Source organism: Anser brachyrhynchus (genome assembly GCF_964034855.1).
Source record: "Anser brachyrhynchus genome assembly, chromosome: 3".
In the NCBI taxonomy this organism is placed as follows: Eukaryota; Metazoa; Chordata; class Aves; order Anseriformes; family Anatidae; genus Anser; species Anser brachyrhynchus.
The window spans coordinates 114,584,714-114,609,762 of record NC_137696.1 but is presented as its reverse complement, the minus strand read 5'-3'; the positions used below and the strand labels follow the sequence as shown (position 1 = coordinate 114,609,762).

Genomic DNA, 25,049 nt, shown 5'->3' with positions numbered 1-25,049 from the left:
AGCTGCAGGTCACACATCAGCCTGTGAAACACTTCAGCTCTCCAGGGAAGGTCATAGACACTTCTCTACATGGAGAAACAAGAGATAACATAGAAACAATGAATTGCCACATGCTTTACCAGAACAGCACCATTTATCCTACTGCCTGCACACAACAACAACCTGCTGGTCAGGAGTTGATGGGATGTGAATAGGGGCAGATTTAATCAGTAAAGCAAATGAACAGGTGACATGAATTACCAGTTTGTAGCTAGAAGGGTAAACAGCTGAAAATGGGTTTCATCACTATAAAGGTGACAGGCTTTTCACATAACCCAAATTTTTGAGAAGATAGAAAGGCTTTAGTTTTTATGGAAACTTGATGAAGGAGGCTTATATTTCTATGTAGCTATAAGGGGCAAAGCAGTACAGGCAAACAAATACGTAATGGAGCTGAGTCTGGTGCTGAGGTGAGAATTTCATGGTGGTTAATGCTAAATTATCTTTCTAAAGGTGTCAGGTATGTTAACTTCTCTATTTTACTGTGCCTACCATTCCAGTGGTAACCAAGGAATTCCCATTTTGCAGTTTCTAAATCTAGATTTGTAGTTGTAACATCCAGATTAGAACTTCTGAGTGCAAAGATCAGTTACAAAGATGTTGTTAAAGCAGGAGCTGTTGCTAATCCTTGTTTTCTCATACAGGTTATTAGTGATAGGGATATCCATTTCTGAAACATGGACACAAGGGAGACCAGGTAAAACTGCTGTGAACTGCCTTCATATAGAAATGTCCAGCTTTTTTTTTTTTATAGGCAGTGATGCGTGTATTTCAGGTTTTTGTTTGTTTGTTGTTTTTTATTTTGTTTTGTGGTTTTTTTTTTTGGTTGTGGGTTATTTGATTATTTCCTTTCAGTGGGTTAGAGGGGGAATTTTTGGTTTTGTTTTGCTCTATTCCAATTAAGATGTTCTGCTTGGGGCAGCTGATTTAGTGGTTTCTTGAACCTCTTTCACAATCCTGTTTCTGTTGCTGGCTGCTGCAGATAGCAGTGCCAGCTGGCCAGGCATGGTTACTATCAGAACACTGATTTCATGGCTAGGTTTTCTCTTGAAAGTGCTTCTTGTTTTGTCAGTTTGTTTTTTATATATATATATATATATATATATATATATGTATCCTCTAACATCCCTTGACCAGAGATTCTGAAATATAACTATTATGATATTGTTATTTATGAAGTAGAATGGGAAGTTAAAAGTTTCTCTGTATGTTACCTTTAATTCTCTACTTACTGGCTTTTAACACAGGACCCATGAGTTCAGAGTGCTTGGAGAACTTTTTGTGTATAACGCTGAGGGCAGAATACTTTGAGGGCAAGTACTTATCTCTTTCTGCTGTTGGTAAGTTGATGCAGAAGATCCTGGAGACAGAAATGCACAAAGTGATATCTTTAAAATCCTTTGAGGTCTTCCTATACTAAAATTCCCTGGATCTCATGAAGTGTGTAGAGCTGTTGGAAGTACGTTGCACATCATTATTATTATTTAAAATGCCTTTATTTCTGTATAACCTATTCTTTAGCTTTATTAAGTTATAATTTAGGTATATCAAGTCTAATCATGGCTGTCTTTGCACTCAAACTAAAATGTACCATGTAGGAAGACATGGTAGTTGTTAGACATGTTAGTGGATTTCCCTCCTGGTGAAAATATGCCCCTATAACCACACATACTATTTGGAAAGTACAAAAGCTGAAGCTGACACTACTCTACTAGTTTTGCATAGATGATTCCCCACTTTTTTTGCTTATAACTAAGGGGCCTAGTGGATTGGTAAATTATCTGGGGTCTCTGACTGCAGACTTAGTAATCAATGAGTGGTATGTTTGAGTGAAAAGCACCACAGAGTGCCCTGGAAGGGTGAAATGAGTTAACTTTGGTCAGTAAACATAATCAGATGTAAGATATAAAAATACTAACTCAGTCTTGAACTAGCTCTCAATGTTGGTTGTCTGACTAGATGTGATTTTTTTATACTACATCCATCTTCCTAGAACGTTAAACTTGTGTCAAATTCCTCTTAATATATCTTTCCGTTTCAGCATTTTCACCCATACATCAATAGACTCTGCAATTGAAATATGTATGGCTTGAAAGTGTAAAGCAATTATTTTTGGCTTAAAAATCAATGATAATTTTGTAGCTTAGACTTAAGCTAAGCTTTAGTGTGCTTGTCATCCTGATAAGACTCCTGAAGGGTCTCCATTGGCCAGCCAGGCATTAGAGAGAAACATGAGTGTGTGCCAGCCCCAGAACTAAGCCCCTGTGTAGCGAGTTTTCATCATTAATCACCCATGACAACTTTGACACTGATGATCTGTGTCTGGTCTGCACTTACTGGGGCTTCCTCCCTAGTCCTTTAGGATTTCATATCTTCCCATATTGGTCATTTATCATCTTCAGCCTTTCAGCTGCTATGTTTCCTGACCCAGTCTGTTTGTAGCTTTACCTTTATCTTTCTATTGATTTTGATGCATATCTCTACCTCTTTGCAATTTTATCTTAAGTTTGACCTCAAGGTATCTAGCTGGGCCATAAAGGACCTGGGCCAGCTGAACTCTAGGGGCAAGGGAAGATTGCTGAGGGACTTTGCGGAGCAGGAATTGTACTAATTAATACTGATCTTAACTAATTGCCTATAGATCAATCTGGCATAGCCTGGGAGCTAGATGAGGCCTTGGCATCACAGTGTGGCTATACAGTAACTTACAGCAACTGGAATAACATTGAGTTTCGTGCTTCTGCACTAAGCTGCCATTCTCATGTGGAGGTAAGTCTAATATAGGCTTTTTTTTTTACGGTACTGATGCTGTGTATGACTTTTACACAAAAATTACCAAATTATTGGCAGGTATTAACTGAGGGGTCATAATGTCTTGAACATCTACTAGCAGAACATTTAGTTCTCCTCAAATGTATCCAGAGATCTAAGAATACAGCATGGTATTGACATTTCAATGCCCTACAGAGTAGCACAGATGAGCATATGAAGAAGCATGTTACATATGTGTCCTAGAAGTGCAACTGCTTTCTACTTGATGAGGATAGGAAATGTATTTGTGTTGCTATACATATAGGTATCTATCTACATATAGGCTAGTTAACCAAGGAAAAAAAAACGATAACATTTCAGTATGGTGGTGCTTTTCTGTGCAAAGTCTAATGGGTAGATTTCCTAAGTTTGGTCACAAGGATAGCTGATGTCCTGCTGGGAAAAATCTGTCTAACAAATGTTTCCCATATCCATGCAGAAAGATACATTCACAGTAACTATACAAGTCAAAGCATCTCATACTCCTGATATGAAAAACGCTTCAATTCACCTAAAAAGTGCAAGTTGTCATTATGGCCCATGGAGTCCAAGAGAGTTAGTATGTGAAACTAACTTTATGGAGGTAAGCACTGGAAGATTTCATCTTTGGAAACAGATTAGATGCTGGGAATGGGAATTAGAACAGTTTGAATGTCATGCTATGAAAGATTTTACTGGTGAAGCCACAGCAACATCTTGAGCTTAGTGATGTATTTGTTATGTTTTCTATAGACTTCTGAATAGTATTAATAGCCAATAAAGTTGTGAAATAATATTCAAAAGATTAAACTAATGGACTGAACTAGCTGAATGGTGTCTGAACAAATGCTGAGATAACAAAGCTTCCTTCAGAAAGTACACCTACTGAACTTTCTGGGGAGAACTGTAGAGCGGCAAGAACAATTCCTCTTTGAAGAGGACCTGGGTGTAAGAATGAAGCCCTGGTTTTAACTGGAAGTGAAAATGCTGAAACTAGAAAATTGATATGCTTTAATAAAAAGCTGAAATGAAGTTGACTATGGATAATACACTATTATGGCATAAAATATCATGAATTCTTGACTTGAAGAGGGGAATGAAAAATCTCCCTTTGGGAAATGCTATTCTCCATTCTTCTCAGTCTCCTACTGTCCTGAAAGTACTGAAAAGGACTTGTGAGATGTTCAAGGCAAGGGGGTTGATGGTGACACTCTCTTCCTTAGATTGACTTTTTTTCATTCAGGTTTCTGTCAGGAGGGATGTTCCAAAGACTGTAAAGGACTTCATTCAAGATGAACCTGAAGACCAGACTCTTGCCTTTCCAGAGGTAAAATTACAGGTTTTCTTCCTAATAAGAGCTAGTGCTACTTCCAACACAACCATCCTTCTATGTCTACACAGTATAAATTGTCCTTTCAAAAACCTACATTTAAGTAGGAAGAGCAGAACTTCTTTACAAACTGGTTTTAGAATAGAGGTTTTATATATATTAGAAATACAGGCAGCTGTAAGCCTTATCTCCAAGGAAGAAGTGGAGATCTCTTTCTCAGACAACCTAAAAATCAAGTCTTCCCCAGGCAAAAGGGTACGCAACAAAAATTCTAAGAACCCACAGCCCAAGAATGAACTCCAGATTGCCTTTTTTTTTTCTTGAGCCCTATATTTTCAGTGTAGCATTGTAGTTAATCTCCTGCCCCATAATTTATCTCCATACAGAAAGGGACATCTACATTTTTTTAGTACAATATCTGTTTGCTTTTAATATGGAAAGCTTTTTGTGCAAGAGGCTGAGCAGGGCAAAGCTTGAGGAGTATCATAGTAGTATTTACGGTAAGTCAACAAAACTTCTGTGTAGTTCAATACATAAAAAATCATCCAATATAGTAAATAAGTCACTTTGAACAGCTTGTTTAAACTGTTAATGAATTTCTACGAGCAGGATAAATCAGGAGAAGCCTCAATATGGCAAGTAGTGTTTCATCAACCAGAAGAGAAAAGGGCTTTGCTTGTGAGTGATGCTTGGAGTGCTGGCTATGGACTCAACATCACAGACACCAGGATTCTGTTGCGAGTACCATATAATGCTGCACAAACTCAGCTGGTAAAGGTTGGTACACTCAGTCTAACCCAACAAGTTGTCAGATTACATAGGTCTAACCAGATTTCTTCCTGCAGGCTCAGGGAATTACTTTTTCTACAGTGAGATCAAGTACATTTTACAAACAGCAGTGGATGATCCTGATGGTGGATACTGCTGTGGTGTGTCCTGTAGGTAAGGAATGTGGTACCTCACCCCAATGTTTAAATGTACAGGGAACGTCTGGTAACTACTGTAATGATCTGACAGCTTTCCTATCTGGTCCCTAAGATGGTGTGGATTACACTAACAAAATGATCATCTGGACTGTTCCAAAATACATTCAAGCACTCTGTACTGGAGCAACTAGCTTTAAGGATGTTCTTGTTGAAGCTGGTGTGAATCTACACAAGCTCTCTGCCAAAGAAATGGCTTCCAGGAAATATGTGTTATCTAATGATTTCGATGTGATTACAATGAAGGTACCAATAGGTGCAGAAGGTGGCTATTACAAGGTTAGTTGGTTACATTGGATGACAGGTAAATTATTTTCTGTTGTAACCGTGTGGTGGTGGTGTGTTTTGTTTTCCTGGGGAGGAATAACTTTTCATTCTGCTCATTACAAAGGAGGGGAAAAGGGAGGGGGAAGAGGGAGAAAAGGTATATCAAACATCCCAAAAACCCTGACCAAAGGGCTCTTATAAACATCACTTTGTGAAGACTTTTTTTCAGATAAGCAGAGACGGACAGAATCCCATAAAGAACTATGATTTTTCTTTCCTCAGATTAACACAGAATTTTTGCCTTTCAATCCTGATGTCATGTTCCTTGAAGACAGTCCTAGCTGGACTATAAAACATACATAGATTCTGTCATACTTTCCACAAAATGTTTAAGATTGAGAACAAATGGCATGTTCTCAAAGACCACATTATATCAGGATGCTTTGAGACTATGCCTCTAGATCGAGTCCCTTGGAATGAACTCAGTCCTGGGCAAATGTTATAGCTGAACTTCAAAGGAAAATGAAGGAGGAGCCATTTCACTGATCAAAAAAAATCCCCTGCTGTTTGGAACTAGGAGGTGGGCAACAACCTTCAAAAGGTAGTCTCTTGAGTATCCTGAGAATAATATAAACTCTTAGAAAAATAGAGCCTATAATAGTGATACAGTAAGTATGACACAAGAGTGCATGATTCCTCACAGGTGCTGGTTTTTCAGACTTCCTTCGCAGCATAAAAGCAGAGCCACAGAGCTCAGGAGGAAGGTTGTTTGGAACTGTAGCTCTAGCTGACCCTGCAGTGTTGTGATACAGCTTTTACTTCATATATGTCATGTTATATTAAAGGATGCTGATTATAAAATTCCAGACTTCTGTGAGCAGTGGACGGCATGGGGCAAGATACTGCATCAACCTGTTCTTGGAACACCAGTGGGAGGATAACAAATGGGGACTAACCAAACATACCATCATCAAGGAAATAGAAACACCATTTGAACTAGTAGACCTCACTGTAACAAACAGTAAGTATCCTAACACTGAGTTTACTGAAGGTTTTGGTACTGAGAGGAGATTAATGCTATTATGTTCCTTTTCAGATTCAAATCTGAGTGCAAGGATAATGAATGTGACAGTGGGAATGTTCCTTCTGGATGTGGAGCTTGTGAACTTGACCATTGAGGGGGTGACTGTCACAGTACCTGAGGCTGTTCAGCATGGGTACCGAATGTATGAGATTAGATATGCTAATCAAAGCAAAGCCTATGTAATACAAGTGCCATTTGATGCACCAAGCATTAAGAAAGAGGTGTGTACTACAAAAGAGCAGCTAATCCTGGTGTAGAAATTATATCACTCAGTGATTTTTACTTCTAAAAATGTTTTTTCAGTATGTGAGAGATGATGTAAGAACATACACACTGAATGTCACACTGGAGTTCATAATTCATCCAACAAGTGAGACCTTCTCTGTCCTCGTTGTTACACTATCTGCTGTTAAAGATGCTGGTAAGCTAGTGGAACCTGTGCAAAACTGTACTTATCTGGCTGTGATTTACCTGGCTGTGAACTCAGCTGCTAACTGGGCGAAGTTCAGCCAGTGATGCTCTCAGTACTAAATAGTGCTATTAAACTCTGATGGCACCTAGCATGTTGGCTGACCCTTAGCTGTATTACAGTACTGCCCAGCGCAAGGGGATTTTGTGATGAGAACAACGTCCATCTCCACATCACTCATGGGAATGTGGACCAGGACTGGATGCCCTTCATCTCAGGCCGACACCTGACCCCAGAGGCTGCACAGAAGTACAACTACAACCTGAGTGATAATGGCACTCACTTGGCCATCTCTGTCCCTTTCCTTTCTTCCCTCCTGGACTATGAGGTAAGGATGCCAGTCTGTATCAACTGAAAGATGTGCTAGCCATGAGATGAACATGATATACTATGTCCCTGTAGATAAAATGAACCTTCCAAAATAAAGCTTCCTTTTGGATAGGCTTCAAAGGATTAAAGGAGGACTCTCTTTTTTTTGGCCTTGGAAGAACACTTATTTCCCTTGGCTAATGTTGGCAGAAGTAGCCAGGAGAAAGCACTTTGCAAGTACTTGCAAAGGCTGAAGAACATCTTAATGGCAATTGCACAGGCAATGACACTTGTGTTGTATTGTGAATCTACTGAAGATGTTCTGCATCTGCTTCTAGGTTAAGATGAAAAATCTCTTGTGGATTTGGTTTTGGTCAAAGACCATTACCTCTGGCTTGTTATAACCTGCTCTTAATTCTTTAGTTTTTTTAGAAGAGTAGTGGATCTTCATTTAACCTGTGATAATCCTCTCTAGGATATTCATATGTCTGGAGTATTGGCTTCACTCCATTTAACCTTGAAAGATGGAGTCACCTTTGCTAATAAGAAGGACTTCTCAATTTCCTGCAGATTTTCCCCTTCAGAGCTCATACGTATGTACACTGCCACTGATATGTTTAGCTTTTAATGCTCTTTGAGTTGTATAAGTCACACAAGCCCATGCTGTCTGAAATGTTTCTAGAGCTTATACTGGTGCGATACCCTATCTGCCTGTCAATTCTTATGCCAAGTAATATGCTACAAGAAAAGTCAACTTACAGTCTATAGGAAAAAAAATCCTGTCCAGTACAAGGTTTGGGAAGGAAAAGAGAAAATATACTTCCTTCCACACTTCCAAAAGCATGAAACTTTGTCAAAGGGGTTTGGGGTTGTTTGGGGTGTCTTCCTGGGTGCTTCTTCTTCCTCTGGTGGGAAGATGGGCATGTGGGGGCCAGTTTATAAATAGTCACTGAAAACCTACTCATCTGGATTGGAGGTACTGAATATCTTGGCTAGAAAAATCTCTTTGGGGGAGATTAAGACATTCTAGGAAGAGAAAGGTGAGTGAAATGGTCACCTTAGTCTGTGTAGTGCATGCTCTACTGGTGTTAGCTTGAAGAAAATCAAGTGTAAGTACTGAAGAGTCTTATTCAAATCTTCATCCTCATGAGCTGCTAAAAGTCTTGCTAGGAAATCCATACAGAACCTCTTAGTTATACTAAGCTACAGAACAGAAGAACTGGAGTCTGAAGAACTGATTTGTACTGAAAAATGTATCTTTTTTTCCCTCTTTCAGAGTGCCTTCCCAATGGCACTGTGTTTATTACTGCAGTGAAACTGGTAAGACTTGCAGACCTGGACACCAGCCTCCTTGTGTTAAGTGACAGAAACTGCAAGCCCAGCCTAGTGACAGAGAAGACTGCAACTTTCAAATTCAATGTGAATACATGTGGAACAAGAAGAAAGGTAAGTGCTTAATGATATGAAGTTTACTCTTTATTGGGATAGGTTTAGCACTAGAACTGCCAGAAGTTCAGAGCTGAGTAGAAGCTGCAAAAGGTCACAACTGATAAGTAGTCGTTTTCAATATGAGGCATACCTAAGGTCCTTTTCTGAGGATACCAAATTCTGTTGGGCTGAATTTTGAAACTTCACCTTCCTAGTTGGTGAAAGAAACTTTCAGGACCAGATGAGCTTGTTTTCTGAAACCAGCATTTAGCTTGACATTTCTGAATTGTTCAGTAATGGTCTTGAATGTGAGTTTGTGTTGCCAGTACATATTCCTAGTATGTTATTCATATGTCTTATAGAAACTGATTAGATATCGCTAATGAATACCTAAACCAACACTAGAGTGTGTTTCCTCTTTCTGCCACATACTGTTTAAAGAGCAAATAGAGACAAAATAACAGAAGATCAAATCACTTCTAAATTCCAGTCACAACAAAAACAGCTTACTTCTCTGAATGCTAGGCACTGGTTCTGCTAACAGAATCAACAGAATTCCTTTTTTGTGTGCCCCAATGCACTTCTTTCTGGGGTGCTACGTCATTTGAGACTGTTAGCTTGATAAGCTACTTCTTGATAATGACTTTGCTGTTAGCTGTAGCTTGCTTTGGTTCAGAAGGTACTGGACAGTAACTTCTGGCCACTTTCAAGTGTACTCTGCTCAGAGCCATCTGCCAGTCAAGGCATGTGGATATTTTGTAAAAAAAAAAAGTCAATTCCAAAGTAACTGTCCTGTTTGTAACAATATATATCTTCTAGTTTAATAGCACATCTATAACATATGAGAATGAGGTAGTCTACTTCAGACCTGGAAATGATTCACCAGTATACAAGTAAGTGACATTTCCTAGAGGGAGGCTGTCCAAGATGTTTCAGTTTCTGAAATCTAATACTAAACATCTTCCCTCAGATTGAAGTTTGTATGCTTATACACAATCAAGCAGACTGTTGATGTCCAGTATGAGACTAAGAAGAACCCATCATCCAGTATTAAGCCAGGGTTTGGCTCTCTTGACCTCTCATTGAAGCTTTTTAAAGGTAACCTTTATGATCAGAATTTTTGGAATTGATGGGATTGAAAAGGACCTCTGGAGATCACTTTGTCCAACTCCCCTGCACAAAGAGTGACCTAAAGCAAGTTGCCCAGGACTATGTCTAGGCAGCTTTTGAATATCACCACGGTGAACTGAAAAATCTCTTCAAGGCCTCAGAGGCTGTACCTTCAGAATGCAACACAAATAGTCAAGTATCTACAGTGGATCATACCATGTGCAACCAAGTCTTACAGTTTTTCTGCTTGGTATGAGAGCATTAACTTCTGTGTAGTGGATGTGATGGCAGTGTTTGAAGTGTGGCAAGTGGAGAAATTACCACTGACCACAATAACCATAACTTCTGTCAGAAGGAAGCTACATGCGTTACTGCTGTAAAATGGTAACACTGCTGGCAAAATGTTCTAACTGAAGTCTGAACAAAACCATCACCCTGACTGGAGTGGCCCTGATGCTTTGTTACCTTTTTAAAAGCAGTTTTGAATGAGAGTCTGACTTAACAGGTTTTAACAGAAAGAAGCTTCCTTCCTCTAGATCTTCAGAGCCAAGAAATACAGTTCAAGTCTTTGTTTTCTTTACTAGTTCTTATTTTTCTACCATCGTAGCCCTATTTGCTGACATCTCCATTTTTTTGTGCTGCTGTGATGGAGTAAATGGGGGTGGAAAGCAGAGTGACTCAGAGCTGGTGAATACCTACCCTGTAAAAAGGAAACTCTACCATTAATGCTCTCTTCTAGACAAGTCCTATTCTGACCCCTATCAAGAATTGGAATTTCCTGTGGTAAAATACCTGAAGGAAGCACTATATTTGGAAGTAGAACTGCTCCAGCCTGCAGATCCAAGACTAGAACTAAACCTGGAAGACTGTTGGGCTACAAACTCCCAAAATCAGGACAGCCTTCCACAGTGGCCAATCCTCATAAATGGGTAAGAAGAGCTTCCCTTCTGTGTCTGGTAACTGCTGAGCACAAAGCCCCTAACCTTAGTTAGAAGGAGAGTGTAAGAGGACAGAGTTCACCTGGGAAGGATTTTTCATCCTGATTCTGTATCTGCTGCTATGCTGTGAAAGGCATGAGGGTGTTTTTACACAAGCTATGCCTTCTGGTATCAGAAGGTCACCGGGGTGGGCAGAAATATTAGCTTCTAGCTAATCATTATGAAAGAACAAGAAGTAACTATTACTACAGCTAAATACAATGGCAAAAGAGAGGGACTGTGACTGGGAGAGGCTCTATCTCTACCACTATGGCCTGAGGAAAATGGAAGTTTCTCAGCATTTCACCTCCTTGGCTTGCATAAGGACCTTGTCAAAGTGATGAAGGTTTAGATTAAGGACACTTTCTTTCATTTTCCCAAAAAAAGGTGTGAAAACGGCAAAGACTCTCACAGAACAGTCATCCACAAAGTTAATTACAGCAACAGAGTAAAATTTCCTCAGCACCTGAAGAGATTTGAAGTGACGATGTTCACCTTTATAGAAGGCACAACTCCATTACAAAAGCAGGTGAGATATCTCTGGTTTGTTGTGCACTGTCAGTGGTCTCAGCGCATGAGCCTGGAGTAGCACATGCAGCAAATGCTGTGGAAGATCTCAGCTGGCCCTGTGCTGCTGGGGGCTGTTAGCCACCTCCTTGAAGGCTTAACACTATAGGAGTAGCAAATAGAGACTAGTGACTCACTAGCATTCACTTCATCTCATTTGGAATCAGTACACATCCAATATTTGCCAAATAAGACTCCATGTACACACTACAAATATTTTTACCTTGTAGCTGTATTTCCACTGCAGCGTGGTGATCTGCAGCACTACGCCACAGCCTTCCGACTTCCTTTGTCAGAGGAGATGCAATCCTGGGAAACATAGACGTGGTAAGAAAAACATTTCTCAAGTCATTCCTGAAGCTTGCTCAGCAACACAGCACATGCTCTCAGGAGCTTTGTCAGATGACAGACTCCTAGTCCTAGTGTGTGCTGTACAGAATATTAAAAGCTGAAATGTCTCATTAGACCACAGTACAGTACCACAACCGCATGGGCAAGCATCATCTGGGGCAGTGCTTATTAGGAAGGAAAACACAACCAGCAGAGGTAGGTATTGCTTTTAGATCATATTACTGATATACCAAATGTACTACTCTTGTAACATAAAAGGCTTCTGCGCATTTCTCTCCTCTCTGTAGGTGAATACACTCTCTCTTGACAGAGACTAAACAAGAACTGTTTAGTTTTATGCAGTTAAATGGCCTATGCAAATGCAGTCTGCCCAGACTTTCAATTAAGGACACTGCAAAAATATCTTGGAAAATACTCAGTGTCTGCTGACGTAAGGGTTAACTAACCAAGTACAGCTGAATCTTTGTCTCTTAGTCAACTTTAGTGTGTTGCTCTCTTGTGATCCTCTAGAGTCTAGTAGTCTTCATCTTTGTGTGACTTGCATCTGACCTAGTCTTCTCAGCTAACGTGTCTGAAATTTGTCTAGCTGCTTTGCAATTGGAAGCATCTGTTTTGGTGTAGAGTGGGAAAGGTAGCAGCAGATGTAATGTCAACTGCAAATCATTTGTTATTACATGTTTTTTTAAAGTTTTAAGATGAATAAAGTGTTGCAGGGACCTCAGTAAGTCTTTGTTCTGAAGCATTTTCTGAAGCAAATGGTAATAAATATATTTGATCTTGTAGTGGCAACTGTTAGGGGGAAAAAAAAAAGTAAGCTGTGGATTTCACTGGAGGGTCGTGGCTCTGCAATGTCAAGTTGCCTCCCTTGGTTGTGGGGTAAATCAGTCACAGGTAGCATTAATAACTCTGCTTAGCAAAGTAATCTGCCACCCTAAAGGAAAAAAGCTTTTAGTGGAGGTGTATAGCAGTAATGATAATACACGGACTTCATCTATAAAGTGTTTAGGAGTTTTCCTTATTAGAAGACATGATATGTAGGCACTCCTGTCAGATAATCCTGTCCTTTCTTTTTTTAATGGGTAGAAAATTTCTTAATTTATTTGCATCTGAGTAGTGGTATGAAAAGTTTGGATTCAGTACTGTATTTTCCTGTTCTAAGGAAAGATTGCATAGCATGAATCATTATTGTTTAGGTACAAAGACACAATAACAGGTGTACAATGTTTGCTTTTTAACTTTATATTAAATGGAATTCTACTACAAGGAATTGCTGTGAAAGGTACCTTGAGCAAGAAACTAAATTATTCCATGAATCTATTTGTACCTTGTGAAGAAAAACACAAAGATTTGTAGCTCTGCTGTTATACCTGTACAGAGATCCCATTAAACAGTTTATGCTATAATTTCAAGATCATGTTTGAAAGTCTTCTCCATCTTCTAGTTGCCTGCTAAGTATATCTGTAGTTGATTTTATTATTCTTTCTGGAAAAAAAAAACACCTGTGGGCTTCATGATGAGTGACAAAAAGTCCCTAGCTGTGCCTCAAGACTGTCCTCCAGTAGAGGAGGCTACAATACTGTATTAGTCTTCTTTCTGCTCTGGTTGGTGAAGACTAAAGTTATGGAGCTATGATATTGAAGAATGAGATGTGTCAGCAAGGAAATGAAAGGAAAATGCAAAACTTGTAAGCCTGATGAGACTTGACAGGCCAGTGATTTTGTGCTTACTGCTTTCCCTGCTTTAACTGAATGGCTTAAGCACCAGCTATTCCTCAGTCTGTGGGCATGAGCTATTGAGAATTCACAGGACACATCTGTAATAGCCTGCTAGGGCTTTGTACCTAACAGAACACAATCATAGTCACTTTAAGTGGTATGGTAACTTCCCTGTATGTCTTATATCATGCTGATTGTCTCCCAAGAAATGAGCCTGGTATGCAGCCTCTCCCCCGGATAGGGGACCTGCAGCTTTCATCTGCCAGTCATCTACCAGCACAGTGTGGGCTGCCTTGGGTAGCCTGAGCTGCCTTCTCCCCTCTTACAGCTGTGCAGGGGTGGGGAGGAAAAATGTAATAGCCAGGAACAGATGTGAGAATCATGCATGGGGAAACAGCAGCCTATTGTGAACTGTCCTTGATGTGGTTTCCTGAGTCTTAAACTTCTCTTCAAACCAAGACTTGAGTGAAGTCGTTTAATATAAATGCAGTATTTAAAGTCTTTCATCTATGGAGATGTGTTCCCCTCACCCTGGATTAGGCAATATCTCAAGATTCTCCCTATTGACAGTGATTTAAGAGCTGTAAAAAAGCTATTTAACTTTTTCTCTACTGTTTAGTTTTTCTAAAAATTGTTCATTGTCAATTTGCAAAATGAGAATTCTTAATAGATAAGATGGTCCTTTATTTTTTTCACTGATAATTTGGAAAGAAGTTTCCTTGAATTACTTTCCATGGCTGAACTAAGATTCATGTAAACCTTGTCAGATTTTACAACAGTATGTGAGACAATTCATTTCAATATCAGCAAAATATTTTTAAAGACAATGTGACAGTAGTACTTTCTCTACCTTAGAGGTCTGTTTATACTAAAATTCAGTAAGCACCTTCCTAGTTTTGTATATTTAAAAAAAAAATCTTCTTGAAGTGTTGAATCAACACCTCTTTGCCTTTTAAGTGGATATTTTATGACCACATGCTTTTCCCTCCGGTATTTGGGATGTTATTTTTATATCCCTGTTAACACAAGTTGAAAGGAGATCAATCTTCTTTGTTTATGCTTAATGTCTCCTACAATTTCAACAGGTGAATGATAAAAATCTAGGGGGAAAGAAGTCTTCTGTGATTTGTTTTTCTAAGAAAATAGAAACAATAATGGAATTCTACTGCAGACAGATATTTCCACTTGAAAAAATGGTGATAAGTCAGTGCTATAATTAGCCACACTGTATCTAGCTGTTGATAGAAATGGTTATAACTTACTCTACTGTAAGCTTGACCTGGTTAGTGTTTTTAAAACTGTGGTGCTTTTAGGCTCTTAGAACAACAACAACTTACTATTAACTAAATATTAGAAGATTAAGAAAAGCAACACTTGTACCAAAGTGAATTGGGTCAGAGAACATTTTTGCTTTTTATTTTAAATCTTAGTGGCTTCAGTAGAAGAGTAAATGTCATGAACATATATCAACAGGAAAATATGTCCTGAGAGTGAGCTAATGATGTGGGAGGCTTTGGTTCAAGTTTTTTTTCTGCCTGATAGTCTTGCTTCGGTCAGTCTTCAGATTGTCATTTCCTTACATATTCTACTTCCATTTGGGCATGCAAGTCCAGAAACACTGAAGCGCCACACTAAGAACATTGACAAATCCTAGGCAGGTTCCTACTTTAAATGTTTCAAAGCATAAGTAAGCTGTATCAGTCTCCTTACAGTACTTGGTATAGTGATAAGAGAACGAGCCTAGGCTCACGTTGTGTAAAGAAGCAAAAAGGCAGAAGCTTAACCAGGGAGAGTTTTCAGATGGACTCGGACTCAATTTTTCTAACTCATGGCAGCAAAGCTGCTTTATTGGGAACTGGGTCTCTTCTCCACGGTTAAGTTTTGTATCTGTTATAGCTATGAATTTTACCTGATTTAATTTTACTATAACTTATAAATGCAGAAATTTGGATCTTCAGAAGCTGGGGTGCATCTGTACTTGTACATTAATGTATACTATGTATGTGTTTTATACACATATAATCTATATAACTTTCTGTCATGCAGAGCTGGGCTTCCCCTGAAGAACTGGTTGAAGCCCTTTAGCAGGAGCCTTTCTTCCCCTCAGACACACCTATATGCAGCCCAAATGTGTAACCATAAAACTTCTTGGCACCTATGTGGTGCTCCTCGGTTTAGAATTTCAAAGTGCTGTGTGGGGGCAGGCAGCCCCTGAGCTCCCCCCTGTTCTGCAGCTCAGGGAGGGTCTTGAGGCAAGCTCCGGCTCCGAGTCTTTTAACGGCTGAGGAATATTCTCTGAGGTACTTACTCTTTCCACCTAGAGGCAATTTGACATCCTTGTCATCAGCAACATTGCTGTACTGTTCATGTGGTGGGCAGTAATGCTGTCCCTCTCCTTATCTCAAATGGAAAGCTTGGGCTGGAGGCTGGAGAATGGAACTGGATGTGGACCGGCACCCTAATTAGTGGAATTCCTCCTTTTTGCAGATGAGCTCCCTACTCAACAAAACCTACCTCCAGGTGCACTAGAATAGGTGCTGCTCTGAGGTACAAGAAACCAAGAGCCTATTCTCATATAGCTCCTGTTAGCAACATTACCTCTGATATTCTTCAAAATAAAAAAAAAATATAGTCCATGTCCTGTTGCTATCATGAATATAACAAGTCAGACCCTCTCTTCACATGCAGTGAAACATACATGCTCAGGGGAAGAATTACAAAAGGAGAGAGTTAGAGAGAAGCTGTGTTATGCAGAGCAAACATGGCACATCCTAGGACATCCACATCCTAGAGTCAAAGAATCAGAGACTGATTTGGGTTGGAAGGGAAGTTAAAGACCATCTAGTTCTAACCCCCCTGCTGTAGGCTGAACAACCCCAACTCTCTCAGCCTGTCCTCAAAGGCGAGGCACTCCAGCCTCTGACCATCTTCATAGCTCTTCTTTGGACTGGCTCTGACCGTTCCATGTCCTTCGTATGTTGGGGGCTAATGACCAGAGGCTCCAGCTTAGGTCTCAGAGCGGAGACGAATCATCTCCTTTGACATGATAGCTACACTCCTGTAGCCATGAACTGAACCCACCTACACCTCTTACTCCTATGTTTTGGTTACTTTTTTCTCATTATTTGCAGGTGCAACAGGAGCTTCCCTTAAAGGGGAGTGGCTCTGTCAGTACTAACAAATCAAACGGCACCAGTATAGCATGTGATACTAAATTAACCCCCTCTTGGACATGAATCTTGGTCCTATTACAACACAGGGATTGATTTAGGACAGGCCATGGCCTTTTCACTAAGGGTACCTTATGCCTCTAGAACCACCATGTGCTGGAGCTCAAAGTAGTTAAGGCTACAGCATCAGACACTGGAATTCTGGGGCCTAGAGTGTGGGCACAGGTAAGGTCTGGTTCACTAGCACAGAAGTGGTAAAATGGTCCTGAAACTCAAATGCCTTTCCTTTGTGGTTACTTAGAGCTGCTCTTCCACTTTGGACTCGAAGGGAGAGAGGGACCCTGTAGACACCCAGGGAGACGTGGCCCAGCATCTTCAGGGCCTTCGGTTTTCCTGCGGCCAAGGTGGGGGGTGGGTAGGAAATGCCAGCCCTGAGCCATTCCTCAAATCTGCAGGTTGTCTCCTTCCTACTGGGACAGTCTTTTTGCATACAGCATTACATAGTTTTGTTTATGAGCAACAGCCTTCAGAAGCCATTAGCTATCACTGTCTTCCTTTATAGTTGAGTAAACTGAGGCGGTAATGCTGAATGACCAGCAAGATTACAGATAAACTAGCCATAGAAGTGGATGCTGCTACTTCCCTTCCTTTGCTTTATCAAGCGCTGGAAACACAGTTATTACCTGTAGTTCCAGGTTTGGAAGATTTAAGGAACAAGGTTAAAAGACTTCCCAAACGCAGACAATCTATTTGGTATAGCATACTGGTCTATCAAACCAGTATACTTGGGAATGATTATGGTCTACAACCAAGATGACAATGATAGAACCATCCTCTGTGTATCTGCTTGTGGCTTGCCAGCACCAGTGAGCTGGTACCCCCCTTTACTGCTGTCACCTACATTGAGAGTCTTTGTGAAAGGGCTCAGCGTCAAGCTCTCAGTTCTGGCTCTGGAAAGATCCTGTGGCCAACATACAATTTCACTTCCTTAAACAGTAGGAGGACCGAATCAAAAAATAAATAAATAAAAATCCACATTGATCTTGCCTATGCTGAAGCCCAAAAGCTTGTGAGAAATATAATGTGGGTTAAAACAAAACAGAAGCATAGGGGATATGCTTAAATGTGAATACGTTTTGAGTGACACTGCTACCTGCATAAATTTGAATTTAGCTGCTTTTTTCAGACAGTGATGGATTTCACACTGTTTGCTCCAACATGCACGAATCATGTGAGAAGAACACCGAGTCAGCTTAGGTTGAGCCAGGGAGAAAAAGTGTACAAAACCAACTATATTTCACTCCAAACAACCAGAAAGAAGAAAGAAAAAAGAGAAAGGTGCAATAAAGTTTTAGCTTTGCAGAGCTCTGCTACAGGATGCATCCTCAAACTTAGACCATCTGCCCCACACAGATGTGTTGATTGATTCATCCTGGTGAGACAAACCTGTTACCTCCTGCCTGCTGCTTTCTCAGTGTCTTACATCTCCCCATGGAGAAAAGGTTAATTTGTCTTAATTAGCTCTGCACTGTTCAGCCCTGCAATGCATCAAGTGTGCCCTAGGTTTTGCTCCTCTCTGTGCATTGCTGGTCTCAGTGTAGCCAAGTCTTTATAAACAATCTACAATGAGATAAAGCAAACATTTTTTCTTTGTTTTTGCTGCAGTGAGACTTGCATGATCTCCATCACACAAAAGGCAAAGAAATTAAAGATTTGGACTATGTCGTCATTTGTTTGTTTTTTTGGAAAGTTTCATGGGTGTGTTTTACAGGACTGTTACTGGTTGTAGGAAATCTCTGATGTGACAGCTTTTAATAAGGAGACATTATGGTTGTCAGAGTCCTCCTACATTTCAGTACATCTTGAGGATAAAATTTTGTATCTTTCTCATATCTGAATCAATTTATCTCATGCCAGAGAGAAGGAAGAAGAGGAACAGAACTCAGTCTTATTTGTTCTAGAAAGCTGATGTAAAAATGTCTTCTACAATTTATTAGACATTGAAGCAAAGAGTTTTATAGATTAAATACAGACAGAAATATTATGTTTCTGTATATATTAATACAGAAGATAGAATTTGACGGCAATTTATCTAAATAAAAAGACAGCTTATATTTCAGTTTCAGTATTTAGTGGTCATGGTTAGATTTTACCTATCTGTCAGTTATATAATACAAGATACAGACTATGACATTGATATTTATTTGTTTATGAGCAAAGATTTTCTTACTATTACTTTGTTTCTTGATTTTTAGGTACAGCAGAAATGTAGATAAATAGACAACACTTGAACTAGCTATACATGTTCTTCCTCGTCCTAACATTAAAGTGCCTACAAACCAATACAATTATTATCCTTATATAGTTTTTGTTATTTACTTTTTAAAAAATCACTTTAAAACCTATGGATTTACTATTGTCCTCATTAAACAGAAGATCAGTCAGAACAGTGATACGTAAATCCTAGGAAGCTCAGATAGCTTTTTGTTTTGACTTTAGTATCAGAGTAAGCTTAAAATTTCTCAGAAGCTTATTATTAAAAAAATAAAAAATAAAAAAAGGGAAAAAAAATGATAAAAGCAAAAAGCAAGACTTCCATCTCAGCGACTTGTAGCTCAGCTTTAAGGCCATCCTACATCACCTTCCAGCATTGCGTCCTATGTACACCAGTGACCCTCGCTCCCCCTCCCTCTTGCTCCTCTGGCACCCAGTGTCACAATACTCCGGTGAGGAAGAAATTTTGCTGGTTTTGTATGTTGTTTGTAAAGGCTCTTCCACAGCAGAGCCGGGGGCAGAAGGGCAGGTGTTCCAGGTGGGGTCTACGTGCGCTTGACGCTGTTGAGGAGCTCCGTCAGTTCACTGATGTACTTGATGGTGTACTTCAGGGTCTGTATTTTGGTGAGGGGCTGGCCCCGCTGGCTGTAGGCGGGGGGCAGGTAGTTGCGCAGTGTGTGTAGTGCATCGGCCAGGGTCCTCATCCGCAGCTTCTCCCTCTCGCTGGCCTTCCTTCGGCGCTGGGCCGACATCCGCACCTTGGTGCCCTTGGGCAGCCGGGCCTGCCCGGGACTGGGCAGGTAGGCAGGGGGGAAGTCCACCAGGCCGTATCCCACCAGGCTGCCACCACCGTAGGGGGTCTCCGCTGCTGCCGGGCAAGGGGACGAGGAGTAGGACTCAAAGGATGGTGTCGGAGACAAGCTGTGTGGAGAGGAGACGGGGTGCAGCTCAAAAGCCCCGGTGGCGTTTTTCCAGTCCCAGGAAGATAAACAGACGGAGTGCTCCGAACCCAAAGCATCTTCCATATTTATCAGCGTCTCGTGCAATTTGTCCATCCTGGAGGAGCGTGCGGGAGAAGCAATTCCCACTGCCCGCCAGCAAAGGCTGGAGCCGCCGGCTGCGGAGACCTTTTTATGATGGAGGAAGGAAAGTGACAAAGTGGGAACGTGGGTTTGGCGAGGGGAGTTCAAAGGAGCACCACAAGTGCTAAGATGGAAAATGAACTCCTGATGTGCTAGTTTCTTCTCAGTGATAATTATCAACCTTCAGCTAAAAAGCCTTTAAGCTAACAGGCAACAGTGAGAAAGGAGGAAAAAAAGATTATCTTCTTGCGACTAAACCAATTAAGGCTGCGCATCAACATTTAACGTTGCGCTGGGGGGATAAGTGTTGGGAGAGGAAAAAGAAAATTAACAATTTTGCAAAACAGTTAGCAGATAGAGAGTTTAAAGATAGTGAACGTTAACACAGCCCCTGAATTTCAACCATCGAGCCCTGTATTCTGGGTAACTGAAAGCAACGACACTACAGCAGTGATGATTTGATCCATGCAGATTGCGGCTGAGGTAGTCTCTCATTGAAAGTGTCTTAATCATGGAAGTCAGAGATGGTTGGCTTGTATTGTGGTGTGTTACGGCTCTGTGGATTTCTCTTCTCATTAGATTGTCATTTCTCTCTGGATAATTTGGTTTTCAGAAAATTAAAGGAGAAAAGCAAGGCATTCCCTGTAGTTTGCAAATTTATTTGTCATTTTAAATCATGGGTTGAGAGGCAACGAGGAAATTTATAATTGTAAACAAAGTCCTATTTAAAAAAAAATGTTGTATGAGGATGAAAAATTTTCTTTGAAAAAAAAAATGTCTAGGAAATAAAATAAATGCAAACTTTGGTCCCAAACATAGGTTTTATATATAAATTTAATACAAACTAGTATACAGATTAGACATGAAGGAGAAGACTAGAAGCTATTTCTTAAAAAAGTCCTACCTCTAGGAATCTGTACTACTGCCAAAAAAAATATAATAGATAAATAAATAAAAAATCCAGCACTGAATGCAACAGTGAAGTTCTATGTTAAGAATTTCAACATAAAATGCATATCTACCCTCTAAATTAATAGCATTAATAATGAGCACTTTTCATCTGTAGGCCTCAGAAGAGTTTACAGTGATGATTAATGATCTCTGTTACTCTGGGGAAATGGATAAGCATAGTCAAGGAGGAACCTGCCCAAAAACACACAACAAATCATTAGGAGAGCCAGGAAAACTATCCAAAACTATTGGGCTCTGCAGCCACTGAGCAGCTCAGCTGCCAGCCGTGACTTTGTATTGGCTCATAATGGAAGCAAAATATAATATATAATGAAAAGAAGGGGAGAGAGAGTGCCAACCTAAAGGAAACAGAAAAGTAGGGTAGAATTTATTTTAGAGCTTCTGTGTAATGATCTCTGTGTGCTCCATAATCCACTCTGAAAAATGGGGAGAAATGCCTCCAAATGGCCCGTAGCCAAAGCAAGCTGGAATACACCATTTCTTTGTGATTGTGAAATCCTCACTGCAATCACTAAGAGAGAAAAAAATATGTACATTTAAATTAGGGGCCAGTTCAATACTCGCTGAAATAGTTTGAGAGGCTTTTATGGATTTTTGTTGAGTTTGGGATCAAAACTTTGGGAAGCAGCTTGCAGGATGCTTACTGATTTTACGTAGAGGTGAATAAGAAAGTGAAAGGTTTTAGCATTTTAACCCGGTCTGAGATGGTTTGACTCTAATGAAGTTTCCATGCGGAAACTTAGGGTACAGCTTACCGCAGTCAGTATTGCTTTAGGTTTTATGGTTAGCCAGTGGTGTTCTGATCTCCTATTTGTTCTCTCTTTAAGCAAAATGAGTTGAAATATTCCTTAGAATCACAAATTCCTGCTACAAATTAAAATTAAGACAAGACGAGCGACGGATACTTTCTGTGGCTTCACTGAACTGAATGAGCTTCACTGAGCATCATTTTGATGGTCACCTAGTCACAAGCTAGAAACAAAATCTAATTTAGCATATGTAGGAGACTCATTTTTGTCCTAGGTAAAATCTCTCACCAACTTTTTTTCTCTTACCCTCCCAGTATTTGTATATCATACTGCATTCATAGTCTGTGTATAACTGCATATATATATACATGAACCATTTTCTCCATGGTTTTTGATTTTGGAATCAAATATTAAGCTCTTAAACATGGTCAAATTTAGAAGCAGAAATTTCAACAAATCACTTGTTTGCTGTCTCTAAACAATTCATGCTGACAGTTAATTTATACCTTCAATCTATGGGTAAATGATGCAAAATATTGTTTAGATACCAAAAAGAGAAGGAAAAAACTGTGCTTGTCCAAGATACCATTGCTGTAAATGACTGTACACAGTCAGATTTCATCTCTGTATTTTTATATGTAGAGATTTGGGATGAGATTAGCCAGGGGAAAGAAATATAAATTATAACATTATCTATTTGTTGCTATTTTATTGTATCTTCTGGGTAACTAGAGCTACCAAGGCAGGATATTAGAGTATGTAGACATCTGATCTGATTGCATGAAAAATCTCCGTATCTTCTAAGCTTATGCTCTTATGAACTGCTACGTGGGAAAGGAATATTTACAGGCTTTTCTATATTAATAAATAAACGGGACTAATGCTCACACTTGAAAACTGCCTTGCAGTTGTGCTTTCTCTTTCCTTACCAGCATGCTCCCAGGCACCATTTGAGCTTGGAACCAACTAGTCATGTGCTAGACATTGCTGGACTGGCTCAGGGGATGACACCAAGGACATAAGGAGAGAAAAAGAGAGTTTACCTGTATGAAAGCAAGCTCCTTTTCAGAGCCAGAGAATAAGCTGCAACACCATTTGCTCTACTGGCATAGATGCAGCCAGAGGTCTGATTTTGAGAAATAACCTCCCATTTCTACCCACAGCCCCCAGGTTTCCGAAATGTACTTGCGTAAGTGTGTCTAGGTTTTGGCCAAATTGAGAAGCTATGTAAGGTCTCTATCCATGATTCCCGAATGATCTACAACCTAAATAAGTCAACAGAGTGTCGTGGTATTTGGCTGTTCTTGGATTAGTTAATTTTGCACAGCAGCTATGTCTCCACCCACAACATGAGAATCATCAGTTGGGAAATTATCTCACAAAGTAGTGAGACAATGATAACAGTAAAATATGTTTATATTTATATATATATAAATATACTGGCAATGGTAGAACTGTTCCAGTGTTCTTTTATACAGGGCTTTTAAAAGTATGATACAGAGGAAGGCATGGCTATGGGCTGAATAGCAGGTTTATTCTTCTGTACCCTAGGACTATTTGATACTCTCCTGTTAAAGAACTAAGAAAGTCTAATATTTCAGGTGGCACCTCCCTAGAATGTAAATGCATGCAAAAAAAATATGTTTGCAATCTTTATTTTATGTCTCACAAATTCTGGGAAGTCACTTTTTGTCAGTAATGCGAAAACACTGAAGGGTAGTGAGATATGAGTCTAACAACAATGAAATACTCACTGACGCTTAAAAAATGGTAAGGGATTTTCTGTTTGACAGTTTTGATTTCCATTTCAGTAATTTATTGTGCAATATAAAGGCTAACATCTCAATCTTCATCTCCTTTAAAATGAAAGTTTCCCTACTCAGATTTCTGCATTCATTACAGAAGGAAGGAGAAACATGTATGGACCAAACCTTTTTCTATTAAAAAAAGGTATAGATTAGAATATTTTTAGTGCTTCTCTGCATGTCTACTTTGGCATTTAATTTAAAAGAAGTTGTCCAAATAATCGCTGTCATGCACAATTATGATAGGTAATGAAGTTTTAATGTAGTTATTTAAGGACAGATCTATATTTTTCCCTGTACAAATCTAGAGTAGATTTTCACCAAGTTGTGAGATCAGTAGAGGAAACAGACTTGAAATGATAAATAAAAAAATCATATTGAATGGGAAGAATGCAAGCTAAAACTGAGTAAGCATGAATAAATGTAGTTTGGTAACACTAATTCCTTAGCATTCAACCTCCTTGAGAGTTAGAACAGAAGTCCTGTCAATGTATTGCAGACCATATAAATAGCCTTGTAGAGCACTTAGATGATGTTATTTCAACTTGCAATTTGTACCATAGGGAAAATAAAAATCTATATCTGCAAAGCTTTTAAAGTTGCTTCATCTCTTATTTAACCAGAAGTTTCACAAGTACTAGGTGCTGTGCCTCCCACTCGTTGTGGAGGTGGCTGTTACAGTCCTGCTTTGCACAGATTTGGCTGCCCATACATATATAAAATGTGGCAGGAGCAGCTGCAGGTCACACTGACTTCAGCAGACACAGCAGGTGTTCAACACTTCTGAAAAGTAGCATTGAACACCTCGATTTATGCCCAAGCTTGCAATAAAGGAAGGAAAGGATCACCACATTTGTTATCAAGAGTCACATTAGCCACCAGGTGATGCTTCTCTTTTTTAAGGCTTTTCCTTAATTTGGATAGAAACTATTTTTTTTTTTATTTTTTAATGAGTTGAGTTTGAGGCTTTTTTGTAGTTGTGGAAGAGGATCCAATCTCAACTGAACTAAATAAAACTTATAAAACTTGAATATAAGCAAGCCAGACTGTCAGCAAATATAGATTTATTTATATACTTATTTATATTGAGGTCAATATGCCAAAGAATGTGCAAGAACAGCTTGCTGCAGTTCCCGGAGGGAAGGAAGTCAGTGAGAGAACCGGGACTGATCCTGAGTCCACACCTATAAAAGGGAGCCCACAACCATCACGGCAATCCATGAAAACAATGTGCAGATTGGATCCCTAGCTGTTATCACCGCCTTTGGCCAAACAAACCCAGTGTTATTCATTTGTAGCAAGAGCAGAAAATTGTGAGTTCTAGTGCTGTTTAAAATCCTGCCTTAAACTTTTAAACCCCTTAGTGCTCTCAACTCCAAAACACCAAACTAAGAGCCTGGTGATGGAGGAGAAACACACAAGTATCCTTGATTTCACCAGGGCTTTGCACAGGGACAAGGATCTCTCCACAGTTGCCCTGGTAAGATCAGGACCTATCTATTTGCTTTACATCTTCACATGTAAGTATTTGATCCTCCAAATAGTGGCAGTCTCTGTTGACCAAAAAGTGACATCAGC

General features: G+C 39.7%; 2 protein-coding genes across 6 annotated transcripts; one reads left to right on the top strand and one right to left on the bottom strand.

The window, feature by feature from the left end:
* Window positions 1–294: 294 nt before the first annotated feature.
* LOC308191937 (zona pellucida sperm-binding protein 2-like) lies at window positions 295–16,051 on the top strand. 5 transcript variants are annotated; one of them, XM_080584902.1, is made up of 22 exons: window positions 295–449; window positions 684–736; window positions 1,287–1,352; window positions 2,681–2,808; window positions 3,290–3,433; window positions 4,073–4,156; window positions 4,769–4,936; window positions 5,005–5,101; window positions 5,198–5,421; window positions 6,277–6,430; window positions 6,506–6,714; window positions 6,797–6,914; window positions 7,085–7,290; window positions 7,747–7,864; window positions 8,548–8,717; window positions 9,519–9,592; window positions 9,670–9,797; window positions 10,549–10,738; window positions 11,174–11,315; window positions 11,584–11,680; window positions 11,819–11,899; window positions 15,907–16,051. In XM_080584902.1, exons 1-22 carry the CDS (start codon window positions 427–429, stop codon window positions 15,951–15,953), a joined length of 2,721 nt encoding a protein of 906 aa, XP_080441028.1. In that variant the 5' UTR covers window positions 295–426; the 3' UTR covers window positions 15,954–16,051. The 5 variants fall into 5 exon arrangements, with proteins under 5 accessions (XP_080441028.1, XP_080441025.1, XP_080441024.1 ...); XM_080584899.1 differs by having other exon boundaries at window positions 1,287–1,379; window positions 4,769–4,930; XM_080584898.1 differs by having other exon boundaries at window positions 1,287–1,379; window positions 15,907–16,050.
* Window positions 16,052–17,779: 1,728 nt separating this feature from the next.
* MSGN1 (mesogenin 1) lies at window positions 17,780–20,532 on the bottom strand. Its single transcript, XM_080584903.1, has one exon. The coding sequence runs from the start codon at window positions 19,916–19,918 to the stop codon at window positions 19,409–19,411; it is 510 nt and encodes a 169-aa protein (XP_080441029.1). The 5' UTR covers window positions 19,919–20,532; the 3' UTR covers window positions 17,780–19,408.
* Window positions 20,533–25,049: the final 4,517 nt, after the last annotated feature.

Bases quoted from the DNA above. Each gene is read 5' to 3' on its own strand.
- LOC308191937 (XM_080584898.1), top strand. From the start codon at position 427: ATGGAGCTGAGTCTGGTGCTGAG. The intron at 8,718-9,518 runs GTAAGTGCTTAA...TATATCTTCTAG, and splicing joins CATGTGGAACAAGAAGAAAG to TTTAATAGCACATCTATAAC. The intron at 11,681-11,818 runs GTAAGAAAAACA...ATGTCTCATTAG, and splicing joins TCCTGGGAAACATAGACGTG to ACCACAGTACAGTACCACAA.
- MSGN1 (XM_080584903.1), bottom strand. From the start codon at position 19,918: ATGGACAAATTGCACGAGACGCTGATAAATATGGAAGATGCTTTGGGT.